This window comes from Lipophrys pholis (assembly GCF_963383615.2).
Source record: "Lipophrys pholis genome assembly, chromosome: 17".
Taxonomy (NCBI): domain Eukaryota; kingdom Metazoa; phylum Chordata; class Actinopteri; order Blenniiformes; family Blenniidae; genus Lipophrys; species Lipophrys pholis.
The window spans coordinates 22,063,045-22,079,054 of NC_137643.1; the positions used below are offsets into that span (position 1 = coordinate 22,063,045).

The window sequence follows — 16,010 nt, forward strand, 5'->3', positions numbered from 1 at the left end:
TGTTCTGGCTGAGTAACATGCGGTAACTTTTTCACAGTATTTTGCAGAAGTAAGCATTGCGATGTTGAAAATGACCTCGTCGTATGTTTATGAAGAGTCTTAAGGTTTCATGATGTACTTTGACATGAAGACAGTTTTCTTCATTTACTTTGAGGACCCAGAAGCTCCAAATCATCAAGAAGAAGGAAATTCCACTTGTGTTTTTATCCAGGACAGGCCCGTTACAATCAGAATGTCCCGTCCCGTCGTCGTCCCCGGCGGCTCCAGTCTCTCCTCCCACTTCCAGGAAGAAGAACTGAGAAAAAACGCGGCGGCCAAACGCCCCGATCATGACGATGAGTCACGCTGCGAAGCCTGGCGGAGGATTTACCAGCGACGCAAAAAAAAACAAGTGGTCAAGTCTGGAATGGCGAGTCAGCGCAGCGGTGGGAGGGGGCAGGAGGGGCAGGAGGGACAGGAGGGGCAGGAGGGGCAGGAGGGACAGGAGGGGCAGGAGGGGGTTTGTGTTTGCAGAGCGCCCACCTCACCCTCTCAGAACCCTCCCCCCCCCCCCAAAAAAACCCCTCTGATGTCTGTGTGTCTTCGTTAATGAAGAAATTCTGGTACCTTGGCGAGACATTGCTGTCAGCTGAGCAGCCTGGAGCTGCTCAGTGCCTCCAGCCCTGCTGACGCCACAACGACCGACCGTCCAGCAGCTCCTCTGGCTGGGCCCACCCTGGGCCCCCGCCCTCAGCCCGCTTTGGGTCCGCTCTGGGCCCACCATGGGACCGCCCTCTGTTCGCCCTCTACCCACTCTGGGCTTGCTGTGAAAAATGTAATTTATCATATTGTGGTAACCATAATCAGAAGATGTTCTTTTTTCAACAAGTTGAAATTAATTAGTGACGTAAGAAATGTTTAAGATAATCTTTGCAGTTTGTCTTTCAACACATAGTTTAGTCCGTTAGCATGTTGTTTAGCATCACTTAGCATGTTGCTTAATATTTTACCATATTTTATTTTTTTCACACTTTTAAAATCGTTTTCAGTTTTTTTTCAACATTTTGTTGAATCTCTTAACATCTTGCTCGGTTGTTTAGCATCTTGTTCAGTCTTTTAGCACTTTGTTGAGTCTTTTAGCATCTCATCCAGACTTTAAGCTTCCTGTTCCACCATCTAACATCTTATTTAGTCATTTCGCTCTCTTGTCTTTTATCATCTTGTCCTTTAGTGTCTTTAAGCGTTTTGCTTTGGTTTCTCTCATCACATTTTGCTTCATTCTCCTCGTCCATGTTCACTTTGTTTTAACGTGCCTGAATTATTTCCAGCTGTGACGTTTCCATAAACTCTGACTAAAGCCAGACTCGGTGCAGGTTTACACAGAGAGAATATCAGTGGACCGACATGCTCCGCGTCCCGAGTCCGATCGAGAAGAGACAAGTACTCACTGCCTTTGCGTTTCCACTGGTTTGACTCCATGCTTGTTTGATTTTCCAGTGTCAGGTAGTTCATCATTTGCACACAAAGCTCAGCGAGTAGGAAATCTACACGGACCGACTGGATCTTACCCCCATGAGGTCCAGTTCATTTCGATCTGATCGAGACAAACCAATCAGATGTTTATATGGCGTAACCACAGCTAATGTGTCACAGAGCTGAAAGACTGAAAGACTTCACGTTAACCACTGATTGGGGGAAGAAGCATCCCTCTACGTTTAGCTGTACTGGAGTTACAGGAAGACCCAAAGGAAAAAGCTGGAAACTCTTGGTTGAAGTGAAGAACGCGTCAGTGACCATCAGACGTCGCCTCTGGACAGGAAACGAGCTTTCAGCTTAAAGGGTTGATACGTAGGTTTTTATCTTATACCTTCTAAGCTGGACGGGATCGGTTTGATGGTAAATAACCTCTGCTGGAAATACCAGACAGAAACGGGAACATTTATGTAAATTTAGGAAAAAGGAACTAGAATACACGGTGAAGTGGGCGGGCTCAACAACACCTGCACCTGAAGCTCCTGGGAGACCAGACAGGAAAACCTAATATACCCAAATATGACCTGGCGGCGCTCCAGATATATAAAAAAAGAAGAAAATGGATGGAACTAATGTTAGAGATGGTATCACATGAACACATGCTGGTGAAGATCAACGATGACGTTAAGAACTCTAAGAGGGCTTTCCTGCTTGTGACACTGTCATGATCTAAACTCACCGATTTAACGGTATGATTGTTGAACACCTACTCTGGTTGTTATCTATGCAAGTATTCATTGCAGGCCTTTAGATACACTGTAATTAAAAGAAATACTCTGTATATGTTCAAAGAAATGAGATGTGTTTGGTTTATGTTGGTTACCTTTGATTCTCAGCTTCATGTTTAATGCTTCAGGCGCTCCTGTGATTGTGTGCGCCGGTGTATCATTACATATTCCCCCTATGTGTAGGTTCTCCAGGTCTACTCCATTGCTCGTTGCTTCTTCTACATCTCGGTCAAACATCCGGAGTTTAGTGACAAACTGTCTCAGATCGGTTACATCTAAAGTTCTCACCTTGTTTTAAACCGAGTTCTTGGATTTTATTTTTAATTGTTTTCCTGCTTCACTCTGAATCTTCCTGTGATTGCCTGGAGACGCTATATTTTTATATGTATAAAATATATTTTTTGATATATTTTTTGAGATGACAGTATTCATAACTAATACTCAGGAGACTGGTAGTGTTTTATATGCAGGCACATATATAATGGAAACCGATCTGGGATTTAAAGTACATGTGATGAGGCGTTATGGAAGAGAGGCGGACGGTTTGGGAGTGAATGATCATCCTGAGAGTAGTTTCACTCTCCTGACGGCAGAGGTCGCTGTTCCTACTCATACTGTGGCTGCAAGACGTCAGGTGAACACAATGATCTTATGGAGTATTGCAATAAAGATACAGTAAATACAATGAAGTATATGATGTTAGTGTTTTGTTATTGCAAATATCAGAGTTGTCAAACTCCCAAAAATCCCTACACGCCTTCAAATCACCTAAAACATGCCGCATCGGACCGACGGGCTTTATTATACACTAAATTCACTTTAAATTTTTTTCTGATATGTTTTGCTGTTTTGACGCGGGGTAACTTGGGAGCCTTGAAAGATACTTAATGAAGTACTGAAGTCATGAAGGTGATTAATCACTCACTGCGACAGTTACTGAGGAAGATTTGAAACGAGAATATGTACGTCGCCAAAAATCACCTTGAGTTTGACAGTTATTCCCTCACGTCAGTTCATTCAATTCTGAAGAAACCTTAAAGTGAACCTCTGACTTAAATAAACTTCCCCCTCCACCTCACGTCTCATGAATTAAGAGAAAACACTGCCCTCTTGTGGCCTCATCTTATTGCAGTTTGTTTTTCTTGCAGTCTTTCACATCCAGAGCGCTGATAAAAAAAGAATCCCTTTGCTTTTAAATCATTTATTTAAAAAACATATGCAGACCACATGCAAAGGGACAATGTGAACATCATTTCAGTCGAAGGCGCGACTGAGGAAAACGGAGAATCGTGTCCAGTGAGCAGACGAAGGAGTCGGACGCTTTCCTCCAGGAGAAATGGGTCTCAGCTGAATTTCGCTTTAGAGAAATCCATCTCTGGATGCTGAGCCATGAACCTGCAGAGAGAGAAGACGCCAGGCGTTGGTAAGGAGGAGCGTTTTGTTCTGTGGATGCTGCCACAGCCTCCCGACGGCGCCTCCAACTGGCCAAACCTGCTCAAATAGTGCCACAGTAAAAAGATGTGGGACAAAGTGAACTTTGTGACTCGAAGAAAACCAATTATCTCTTGTCGGACCCTTATAAAACTAAAGCAGATCCAGATTACGAGGAGGAAGTGGCCTTTAGATGGATGACGTGACTCCTCAGACCACGACTGAGAGGAAGAGGAGGAAGAGTTTATATTCAGTTGTGGTAAAAGATCCCAACATAATTTCACTTAAACACTTAAACACAAGATTTAAGGTTAATATGACCATATTTAGAAAGAATGAAGGACTTTAACTGTTAATAAGCTCCAGTCAAAACAGAAAACTTTCCTTGTATGTTAGATGTTTGTTCACACGACGACGGAGCCACTGAAAACACTCCGTCTCCATGGAAACGGGGGAAAATGCTCATCTTTAAAAAGAGTAAAGCTGCCGACAGACTGCACCGAGGGCTTGTAATTTGACCCCAGCCTCATACTTCCAGCTGTGACTGCAGTGGATGACAACCTAAAGGTTTGTATTTTAACAGTAAAGCTCAGAATTTGACTTGATAATCTATATGCGACCACGTTTAACGGCTCACCTTGGACTTGAAATAATCTGCAGGTAATCCTGAAGACATCGGCTCGGAGCTCCAAGTCTATTTCCTTCGTCTTCTTATTGCTATTAATAGACGGCAGGCAGCCGAGTCTGTAACTTTACCCTCATTTCACGGTCTCAAACAAGCATCTCCGTGTCTGTCAGCGGCAGCTCGCTGGGAAAATGGGAGCAAATTACAGCTAAAACCAGGAAAACTTTTTTCTCTCTGATGAGGGAAAATGTCGGACGGTGGCGGCGAGGCCACACGAGGCACAACATGTAGGCAGGCAGGAACCAGGACGTGGGGTGGAGGCAGACCGGAGTCAAACAGCTCAGAGAAGAACAAGACTTTAGTTTCCGGGATACAAACACTAAACCTACTCATGATCGCTGGGACGTCTTCACAAATTAAAACCAACAAACATCCTCGCCGGTTCTTAAAAACCGTCATAAACAAACTACACGGTTCAAATATGTTGAATTTTACTTCATTCATGCGTTTGCTGGTGGCCGGAGCTCCGGCGGTGATCACGAAGACACGGGATGTGACTCAGAATGTGAGAAAGCAAGTCAGAGCGGCAGACGAGTCCAGGACGACATGAAAATAGATCACGATGCGATTCTATTTTCTATCCAGTTCAGTACCCACAATGCAGCTCCACAGCTGACACCCCCTCTCCAGCAGGGTGTCTGCAGCAGCAATGATCCGGCAGCCGCACACCCGACTCCACACACACCGAGTGTGTGTGTGTGTGTGTGTGTGTGTGTGTGTGTGTGTGTGTGATTTTCAAGACGATCTACTCTCCAACCCAGAGGCGTCAAACAGATTTTAGTTGTGGAGCCACAAACAGTCCAGTTGGACTTGGCGTGTCCCGGACTGCTGAAATAACCTTTCAATCAAAAGGTTAAAGTTACTTCAGTAATTCCATGTTTGATTCGACACTTTAAAGCAGTGGTTCACTTCTTCATTCACTCCCCCCCAACACTTTGGGAACCACTACTTTAAAGTACCTTCCATGTACTGGAACTCATCGGGTTGCATCACTGCAGTCACAGTATCTCAGATCGTCTCTTGAGCAGGAAGACACGAACACGACCAGCGGCCCCCCCGTTAAAACTTCCAGCGCAGCGTGAAGCCGACTCACTTTTTCAGGATGTCTTGTTTCTTCTGCTCCTCGGACGTGGGCAGGCCCATGGACTTCTGCCTCTGGTCGAACATCATCTTTTCCACCATGCCTCGTGTCTCTCCGTCCAGGTCCGACAGCTTGGAGGAGGAGGAGGAGGAGGAGGAGGAGGAGGAGGAAGGCGAGTCGTTATCGTGGTTTATTAAAGAATGAGCGACGCTACAGGCGGAGGCTTGGCTTGCAAACCTTGGAGTTCTCTGGACAGACTTTCTTGGTGTTGATTTCCGGATCTGTGGTGACGATGCGGCTCCACCACTCCATCTTGTTGATCTGAAACCAACGGGAAGTGAGTCGGCTGACGAGGGAACCGGCCGGCCGGCGGACAGCGGGTCTGCGCTCCGTACCTTCTCGAAGTGGACGGTGACCACCTTGCCGTCGTCGAGGAGCCAGGAGCTCTCCTCCACCTTCACCTCGCTGTAGAGCTGGCCCTGGATGACGGGCGGATGGCCTTTCAGCCCCACCTTGATGGAGCGCCGCTGGAGGTCCACCACCACGTCGCGCCCCTTGATACGAAAGTTCACGTCGAAAGGCACGACCAGCTGAGGGAGGAAGTGAGGAAGTGATCAGATGGGGGGGGGGGGGGGAGGGGGGAGGGGCAGTTAGAAAACTGAACAACCATATGGGGCGTGACACCAGTTAGATAAAGCATGAAAATATTTATAAAACTAATTAAAAAGTTTCCAGACAACAATCCGTTTGTGCTTTTATAATGTTTTGTTTATGGAGACTGACAATAAAAATAACTTTCATTAAAAAAAAAAAGTATAATTCCATCGCGTTCTAGGTTAAAGTGCGTTTACCTCGTTTCCTTTAACTCACTCAAATCTAGAGAATCTCGGATTATATAAAAGTTTGTACTGTCAATCGATTAAATTCTTTTTTAACTAATTGCAATTTTCAGTAATTAATTGCGATTAATCGCATTGTTTAGCTCCTGAAGACTGAAGCTTGTAATGGATATTTATTATAAAAACCACGGAGTTAATGTCGACTCTACACACAGAGAATATATTTAAATTCAAACATTATTTAATGATGTCCTTTTAGCTTTTGGTGAAACTTACAGATCAGCAATATAATAAAAACTAATTAGTTGTTAAACATCCAGCATTAAGTCTGGAAGAGGAATCTGAATATCTCTAGAAACAAAGTTGTGAACTTATTACATGAACAAAGAAAAGAAAAGTAAACAAAACTGCGTTAATTTCATAAAAAAATTTTTTTTAACGAGTTAAACAATTCAAATCAATTAATTAAATGAATGTGGTATTTTGACAGCACTAGTAAAAGCACAAGTAGATCAAATCATCATTAACCGGATGTGAAGAGATTTTTACTACTGAAGTACCTACTGCCATCTAGTGGCCTCTTACGATACTGAAAATGATACGGGAGGGATCCTGGTGATGTACTCTACTAACACAATCCTCAGAGGGGTGTGTGTGTGTGTGTGTGTCCATAGTGATGGATACATCAGTATCAAAGAAGAAATGGATCTTGTGTGTAAATTTAAATCTATAAAAAAATAGAGTTGAAAGAATATTCCTGGATTTTCTAAGAATTAAAAAAAAAAAAAAAAGCAACATCTTATCATCCAGTCTGGTTCTCAGGTTTTTCTTTCAGCTTTCAGTCACAGAAAGAAGAGATTTCTTGTATCCAAGTCAATGATGATGTCAAACATTTTTAGTTGTGCAGCCACATGCGGTCCAACTTCATCTTAAGGCTGAAAAACATTACAGGACCACCGGGACGATTTGTCCGATCGTCCGAGGTTTGCCAACGACATCGTGTCTGATTTCCCCGCAGAGTGTGGCGAGTGAGTGCATTTTGTGTTAACGCGTGTCATCTTTGAATCATGTTTACATTTGTTTGATGATCTGAAACGGCCAACGCTTCATCACACCACTGCATGGGGGGTATAAAAGCCACCCCGGCTAAAAGAAACCGCAGTGGCGCAGCTTTTATGCTCTGATCCGGAGCAGTTTGGACATCCGGAGTGATTCCAGGCGGTTTATCCCTTTAAGAAGTGACCCGGCACCGCAGTCACGGAAACCCAGAGTTACTCCTGAAGTTACCCTCAATAAGAGAAACTAAATCGTAAAATAGTGCCATGATAACCTGGAAATTTAAGTTTTAAAACTTGTTTTAATCTCTTGAACCAAACCTTCGGTTTTCTTTCAGTAAAGACAGGATTTATCTCCGGTCGCTCTGCGTCTATAACTTCTAATTATTGCTCTTAATTCTTCTGGTTTGTCGTCATGTTTTCACTTTTGCTAGTTTTTATTTAACTCTTTCACTGCGGGTGATCTTTTAGCCGAAAACAGTAACGATAATAATAATAATAAAAAAACATTCTGCATGTTTGACGTTGGCTCAGAAAACGGGATTTTGGCTGCGGCGTTCTTCCAGACGGTCAGAATAGAGAGTGACTGTTCTCACGTCCACTTCGGAAAGAGTCTGGGTCCACTTGTAGCTCGGCAGGTCGGCGCCGTTCCCCGCGTTGGGCTTGATTTTATCTTTGTCCTTCTCGTCCTCCTCTCCTTCGGAGTCGGACTGCGGGGGAAAAGAAGAAGGCGGCGTCAGGAGAAGCAGATTTCACTGCTGGTCAGAAAAAAACCCGAAAACCGTTAAAAGTTCACTCACTCCTTTCTCTTTTGTCTCTTTGTTGGACGTTTCTTCTACGGTTACCGTCTTCGTGTCTTCCTCCTGACTCTTTTTCTAAAAACACACAACACGAATCTAAGAGTCACACGGAGAAAACGAGAGCAGCCGGTTCAATGACGGACGGAATCTCTACTTTGTCCAGCTCGGACTGAAGCTTCTCCGCCTCCTCGTCGGTCAGTTCCTGAATCCTCGGCCCGTCCTCGGGCTTCTCCTTCCTCTTCTCCTCGGCCAGCTTGGCGGCTCGCTCGGCCTTCTCCTTCTTTTCCTTCTTCTCCTTCTTCTCCTTCTCCTGCGTCTCCTTCAGGGCCAGCTTACTGTGGCGGCCGAACACTTCCTGGACCAGCTGGAAGGGAGGAGGAGGTGGGGGGAGGAGATGAGATGGCTGGAGGAGGGGAGAGGAGAGGAGAGAGAGAGAGAAAGAGGAGGCTCACCTGCTCTGCTGCACCTGAATCTCCGCCCGTGAAGAAATCTGTTTTGCGTCGCAGGAAACTAAAAAATGTGTTTACCAACTGTCGAAAGAGGAGAGAGAGAGACAATGAGCCCGTTTATCATTCTTACTAGCGGCACTCCGGCTGCAGACAGGAACCAACTGAACCAACTGGTGAGGAAGGCCAGCTCCGTCCTGGGCTGCCCCCCCCTGGACCCTGTGGAGGCGGTGGGAGACAGGAGGATGTTGAAGAAGCTTTCATCCCTGATGGAGACCGTCTCCCACCCCCTACATGGTACCGTCACATCACTGGGCAGCTCCTTCAGTGACAGGCTTCTCCACCCTCGGTGTCTGAAGGAGAGACTCCGCCGGTCCTTCCTCCCTGCTGCAGTCAGACTCTTCAACCAAGCCTGCTCCCAGTAGACCACTGCACACCACCACCGGACAATATCACTCCACTCCAACCGGACAAGAAGTGGTGTTATAACTGTAATAATCTATAAGAACGTATTTACTATGTAAAATACATCCACCCCCATATTCTGTACATGTCCACACTTATAGGCACCGTGTGCATATTTTTCTGTTATATTGTATTTTTATCTGCTTTTTTTAGTTCCTGCTATGTGTGCTTCTTTCTCTTTACTATCCTGTTGTACCACTGCAAATTTCTCCACATGCGAGATATATAAAGGGATATCTTATCTTACATATTCTTGATTGGCGTTATGAGAGTTCATGTTTCAATAAGGTGGAATATCTGCGGGAGGTATTTCAGGATGTGACCCAGAGAGAGTAGAAAATTAATAGACGTATACAAAAGAAGCTCACATCAGATGAAACTGGACGAGGCGAGACGCACCAAGATCTCATTATAAGGGGGATATTCTTCGCCCGGCCCCGAACAGCTGATTTAAAACACGTCGCCGGCTTCCCACTGCCAAGTCACTGGTGTCTGACTGGCGCCGCACGCCAAAATAAGAACCCACCACTTCTGACACATTACCAAGGAATAGAAATCAGATTTTATTATTATTTTCTGACTGTTCAGATTTAGATCTCAACAAAATGTAAGAAATGTGTCAACATGGAGTTCACGTGAAAAAACATTTAGAATCTCGTTTTATCCTTTAAGCACAGGAAGATGAAATCCAACAAACTCCACGGACTCTTCATGGTGTCAAGCAACAAATTGATGAACATATAATGAGGTTCAAGAACATCTGCAACCAGCAGGGCATCACAGAGGCGCAGAAAGAGCACATGTTGACTGAAGGAAACTCTAAGCTCCAGTGATTACACGCAAGAGACACCTGATACCAGCCCATAGGGACCCACGGGGGGGGGGAAGAGAACTCAACACAACAGCTGAAATCAACAGTTAACATCCTAGAAGTGCGTGTTAATATCAAGAGATCACAGCAAACACTTACAATTCAACATGAACAGGGGGATTGAAAAGACGAGTATCAGCTCCATTGTGGTAAAAACAATGACCTGAAGCATTTCACCAAGACAACAGGGGTGGCTTCGGGGAAACTTGAACCACTGCTGTCAAAGAGGCTGAAACCAGCACATGGATGGTCTCAAATCTTCTAGAAGTTTAACTGACTGTGATTATTGACATACGTAAAAAATCAGTCAGGGGCCGTTTTATTATCGAGTATGGTGGACAGATTTAGAAGAAAACTAAGACTGTTTTAATGTGTATAAATAATGAATTTACTGTATAAACTCTAAAGTGATGTCATTTCATATTTTTTTCATGTGATATACAGCTTTCTTCTGGGCTACATATATGCCGAATTATCGAAATCACACTGTTGATAACAACCGTATAGCTGTAATCCCCATCGATTCATTCGTTTCGTAACTATCTAAATTATTTTGCTAAAATATGCGTTATCTTTATGGACCCTCGTCCAAAGAGGCGAGCTTCGCGTCGTAGCTTCCAGGCCAACCTGGTTAGCTTAGCCGTTAGCCCGATCGTTTTGGGGGCAGGTTGACGTTACCTCGTGAACCCCTCCTTCGTGTTGCTGCGCCATAACGAGCAGCATCCCGTCGTACTTCTCTTCGTCGTCGCCCATATTGGAGACAAACTGAAAAAGTTTGAGGTAGAGATGAGGCAGAAAACTGGTGTGCGTTCACACAGGCCAGGAGGAGAGTCACGCTGCTCACTTCCTGGAAACAAGCCCCGCCTCACGTCTCTGGCGGCCAATTGGAGAGAGAGGTTCTGAGTGACAGCTGAATCGGCCAACAGAGTGGCCCACTGGAAGAAGGGCGGGACTTGGGAATATTCTCGAGAGAAAATTCAACTTTCGATCTTCAAAATCACACGTATTATTTATTATACAGTAACAGTCATACTCAATACATTGGCGATAGATAAATGAAGTAAATATTGTTTGTCGTAGTTCTAGTTCTACTGTTAGGTTGTTACTTTTTGGAGCTTGATTTTCTCGCATAACTTTTCTTTTTTGCCCTATTTCTTTCTCACTTGGCGATGGTTAATGTTTAATTGTACATATCTGTGTGTTTATGATTGTAAAAATGCAAAACACAAAAAAAGAAAACAGATAGATTAAAAAAAAGAACATTTAAAAAAGCAAACAAACCACAACATAGCCACACCCTTCAGTGTGAAATACTAGAAATCGAAACTGGGGAAGACATAACGGTAAAACTGTGAGAGCGTCGAGGTAAGCTCGAGTTGGCTTGTTTAACTCGATAAATAGATCTACATGTATAACTACACACGATAACGGATTCAAAGGATGTGTTTATCGTTGTTATTCCTGCAGATGGATGCACTTTACAAGTTGCTGGAGAGGCACCGCCTGGAAGCTTATTACAATAAGTTTCTAGAGTTTGGAGTGAAAGATGAAAGAGACTTTATCGACAGCGTCACAGATGAAGACCTAACCAACCTTGGTGAGATTCAACTTTATTCCCTTTAGATTTCATGTTGCCATTTGTGAACGTCACAGAAAAGTGTGGTTATGAAAGAATAGTACAAAAAAGTAATTCATGTCGGGATAAAGGGGAGATGTAAACTGAGAATATGAACAGAAACTTGTCTGTGGTGGCTCGATGGCTTCATCTGGTTCTTCTTAAATCTGTTGTCATCAGTTAATCTGGTTCACGTTTTTGTATAAAATTGGTCTGAGTTTAGGATAAACAAAAGGAATATCAGGTATATATCTAAACAACACATCAATTGGTCTTTTAAAGCATTTTAGAATGCTTTGAAAGAAACCTTAGTTACCCCCCCCCCCAGTTTCCATGCTCCCTAAAGCTCTGCCTCTTGTGGATGAAAGGACAAAGATGGTGCATTTATGTGAAATGGCGTTCTCGCATGGACGGCCCCTTAGAAGCCAGAAAACACTTTCGTTTTGTTTTTTTGAACATGGCTTCCTGAGTGGGGAAATTCTAAACCCCTGGCTCAAAGACAATCGTCTGTGGAAAAAAAACCATGACATAATAATGGCCTGAGGTTTTGATGTATTTGGTGAGTCACAGTGCCCCCTAAAGGCCCGGCACATGTATTACATGAGCCGTGTTCATAGTGACGTGTGGACGGAATTTGTTTTGAGGACACCGGGGAGAAAAAAAGATCGTGTCGGCTCGTGACGTAACAGAGTTGATAATCAGAGACTCACAGATGGTGGTCTTCATCTCAACATCTCATAGAAACACGCAAGAAGAAACCAGAACTGACTGAAAGCCCATCACTGAGCAGGTCTGGCCTTTGGGAAAATTTGACCCTCCCCTCTGCGGTGGACCCAAATTTCGGTTGGGGTCTTCTTCGCCGTGCCGCTCCGAACTGTTCCGTTCCTCCCCTGCACTTTTTGTGCGGTGGAAACGTGGCTCTCGATCCTAGCCGCCAGCTCTCTCTCTTCTTTTATTCACCACCAAAACCACCCGTCTTTTCATCTCCTGTTCAGGCCATATAAACTCCTCTTATGCCCCCCGGACAGCCGGCCCTCTTTGCTGACAAAAATCCACAGATGAAACTGCCTTTATTTTAAACTTTAAGTTTTCACTTGATTCCCTCTTTTGCTTTTCATACTAATTTTATCTTATATGTTTTGTTCAAATGTTTTTTTTTGTTTGCTTATTGCCTCACTGCATGCTTTGTGAGTCATGGTGCGATATCAGTGTACTTGGCTCAGGAACCTTTCGAACCTGTCGTTTCAAAACAGGTTTCAGTCAAGTGGAACGGAATCGTTTCGCTTCTATGCAAAAGACCATTGGGAAATTCAGAGCTCCAGCACACCCAGCTGGGGGATCAGTGCAAAAGTTAATGACGCCATTCACCGTGCTGTATACATACCCCAAATGTCCTGCACCGAAACGCGTCAAAGGTAGGAATGTCCAAGATCTACATCCTGGGTTTTTTTTTGTTTCAGGTAAGACAAGGGGCATGTAGCCCTGCGTTATGTAATAATGGTGCAATATGTAATGATGAAATAATTTGTCATCTCATTGTGTAATACAAACCACATTTTGTAATAAAATTGTCACACAAAAATTCTTGAAATTCGCAATAAACCCCCCCATTTTTTTTTTTTATTTCTTTAAGAAAATTGAATAATTTGGTAGATTATGTAATAAACCATCAAAATTGATGATTTAATTAGAAAAAAAAACCATGTAATTACATAATGAGGTGAAAATGTATTAAATTATTACATATTACACTTGCAAAAAACGATTTGTGCACCTGTAATTAAGAATTCGTGAATGTGTAAGTGTGTGTATTTGTGGAGAGAGAAAAAATTCTATGGGTACACAGCTCACAGTACACAATTACAAATTCATGCTACACAACTACTAATTCATGCTACACAACTACAAATTAACTACAAATTCATGATACACAACAACAAATTCACGGTACACAACTACAAATTCACGAAACACAACTACAAATTCACGGTACACAACTACAAATTCACGAAACACAACTACAAATTCACGGTACACAACAACAAATTCATGGTACACAGCTACAATTAACTACAAATTCATGGTACACAACTACAATTAACTACAAATCCATGGTACACAACTACAAGTAACTACAAATTCATGGTACACAATTACAAATTCATGGTACACAACTACAAATTCATAGTACACAACTACAATTAACTACAAATTCATGGTACACAACTACAAATTCATGGTACACAACTACAAATCCACGGTACACAACTACAAATTCATGGTACACAATTACAAATTCACGGTACACAACTACAAATTCACGGTACACAACTACAAATTCACGGTACACAACTACAAATTCATGGAACACAACTACAAATTCACGGTACACACTTTTACAAGTGCTCAAACATATTTCACCAATAGTACCTATAGCAATACCAATAGCAGACACACGAGACACAAAAGATATACTCAAGCAGCTGAGTTTCAGATTCACAAGATATTTCACAATTCTTTTAAAAGGGCTCACAGTTCTGCTGTTTTACATTCATCAATACAAGAACTGTGCAGATCAGGAATGTCTTCAGATATTTAGCAGGACATAATTATGAGAGGACAGCTATTTATCAGGCTTGATAAGACATTTTCAGTAATAATATTTTAGTAAGGTTTCAAACACTTGTAGTAAATAATTGAATAGTTTGGCCCTTAAGGTCTGTTCAGTTACATACATGTGGAGTAAGAGGGTCCACACCTCCACACCCACTCAGAGGCATGAACAAGACATACAGTCTGTGCATATTAAGCTCTTATCATTTATCATGACGAACAGAAAACTGGTCTTGTCATGTCAGACTGCAACTCCCTTTTCTTTTTTTTTTTTTTATCACTGGCTGCCCACATACATGGTTTCTGTCTTTGTAACTACAGTCAGCAGAGGTCAGAGGTCAGAATAGACCCTAACTCCTGTCTAGCTCAGTCTTACTGTATCCATGATATTTATACTAACCCTCATTTAATTACCCACACTTGGCCCATTCAGTTGACAACATTTGAATCCACTCCTGACAGAGATTAACGTTCATGTGAATAAATATTATTCCTCTTTGTTGTCACAACATTATGTTTAATTGATTCCTGTAATCTGTGTGCATCTTCATTTGAGTATCAATGGCAAGTAAAGACATGTGATCCTTGCGCTGCATCGTTAAACATGCACCATTTGTATACTTTAACTGTCCTTTTTTAAAACCAGACATGGACCCAGCACAAAACACAGTAGAAGATCTGATGCTGAGGATCTGCTACCTTGAGCGCATCGACCGTTCCCAAGGAGTCTGCCTCTTCACAGCGGATGGGATGCCGCTGACAGACGACCCCTTCTTTAACTCATGTGAGCTCTTTCAGTGCTACTTCAATTATAGATTAAATTACATATTTAAAGGCCTTCTTCTGCACAGAAGAGCGTCAGAGCAATGTCGAAGAACAAACCCAAGTGTAAACGTTTACTAATTAATTACTATAAAACATTGCCAGAAATCATGACTTCAAAAAAAGGAAGTCCAATAAGTCTTAGAACACAATAGATAGGCTAAAACATTAAGCAAAACCATTAGAACTTGCATAAAAACGATAAGAAATGTGTCAGCAATAAATACAGAATTACCACTAATTTAAATGTATAAACCTTCCATGACCACCCATCGTAAAACTGAATGCCCGGAGATTTTCACTCCCAATTCCAGAAAATCCCATAAACAAAAAAAACAAAAAAACAAAACCTGCTTCTAGAACAGGAAAGTCCTGTATTTCTTGTGAAAGGGTTACAGACATTAATATTCTAGAGCGTTTTGATTACTATTAGCCATAAATGGCTGCACAGATTTAAGCAGATGTTAAAATTGATCAACTTGTCATATGTTATTATTAGGGATGTCCCGATCCGATCAGTAGATATCGGCTCGGGGACAATATTGGTGATTTGTGAGTGATCGGGAATCGGCTCATCCAGCCGATCACCACGCCGATCTAAAAAAAAAGAAAAAGAACGCGGTCCGCAACGTCACCTAATAACCACAACAATCAGGAACTACAAGCTCCGGTCGAGCTGCAGAAGCTAGAAGCAGGCGGAGCGGGGCCATAGACCTATAAAACTAGAGTTATATATAGTGGTTTATGTGTTTATGTGCAAAAGTCTACTTCCAAATTTCTATGTGGTCTGTCTTCTTCTGCTTTTTTGTTGTGTTTGGTGAGTCACAGCGCCCCTAAAGGCCTGGCATGTGTACTACATGCCCTGAAGACTCGTGTTGAGCCGTGTTCATAGTGAGGTGTGGACGGATTTTTGGGAGAAGGCCAGGGAGAAGAAAGATCGTTTTTTCGTTGTGTGGATGTACCCTCAGTTTACAACAACAAATAAAGAAAATGCCTTAAATAAAAAAAAGCTTTAAAATAAAGGATTTTAAAATAGTTTTAGAGAGT

At 42.8% G+C, this 16,010-nt stretch overlaps 2 protein-coding genes across 2 annotated transcripts in view; one reads left to right on the top strand and one right to left on the bottom strand.

Annotated features, from left to right (window-relative positions):
* Positions 1-3,427: 3,427 nt before the first annotated feature.
* nudc (nudC nuclear distribution protein) lies at positions 3,428-10,780 on the bottom strand. Its single transcript, XM_080484144.1, has 9 exons — positions 10,592-10,780; positions 8,584-8,661; positions 8,286-8,495; positions 8,132-8,206; positions 7,928-8,041; positions 5,833-6,027; positions 5,675-5,758; positions 5,450-5,568; positions 3,428-3,635 (listed from the first exon to the last, which is right to left on the bottom strand). The coding sequence occupies exons 1-9, from the start codon at positions 10,664-10,666 to the stop codon at positions 3,584-3,586; spliced, it is 1,002 nt and encodes a 333-aa protein (XP_080340270.1). The 5' UTR covers positions 10,667-10,780; the 3' UTR covers positions 3,428-3,583.
* A 132-nt stretch (positions 10,781-10,912) lies between these two features.
* LOC308122988 (uncharacterized protein) overlaps positions 10,913-16,010 on the top strand; it is a 34,629-nt gene continuing 29,531 nt past the window's right edge. The window contains exons 1-4 of the mRNA XM_080485181.1: positions 10,913-11,278; positions 11,381-11,510; positions 12,782-12,943; positions 14,788-14,925. Of these exons, the coding sequence (XP_080341307.1) occupies positions 11,381-11,510; positions 12,782-12,943; positions 14,788-14,925 (430 nt within the window). The 5' untranslated portion in view covers positions 10,913-11,278. The remainder of the gene's footprint in view (positions 11,279-11,380; positions 11,511-12,781; positions 12,944-14,787; positions 14,926-16,010) is intronic.

What these genes read in the sequence shown, in the direction of transcription:
- nudc (XM_080484144.1), bottom strand. Translation starts at nt 10,666, where the DNA reads ATGGGCGACGACGAAGAGAAGTACGACGGGATGCTGCTCGTTATGGCG. An exon ending in TCACCGTCCACTTCGAGAAG is followed by an intron (nt 5,759 to 5,832) that starts GTACGGAGCGCA and finishes CGTTGGTTTCAG; the next exon opens with ATCAACAAGATGGAGTGGTG. An exon ending in AAACAAGACATCCTGAAAAA is followed by an intron (nt 3,636 to 5,449) that starts GTGAGTCGGCTT and finishes CTCTCTCTGCAG; the next exon opens with GTTCATGGCTCAGCATCCAG.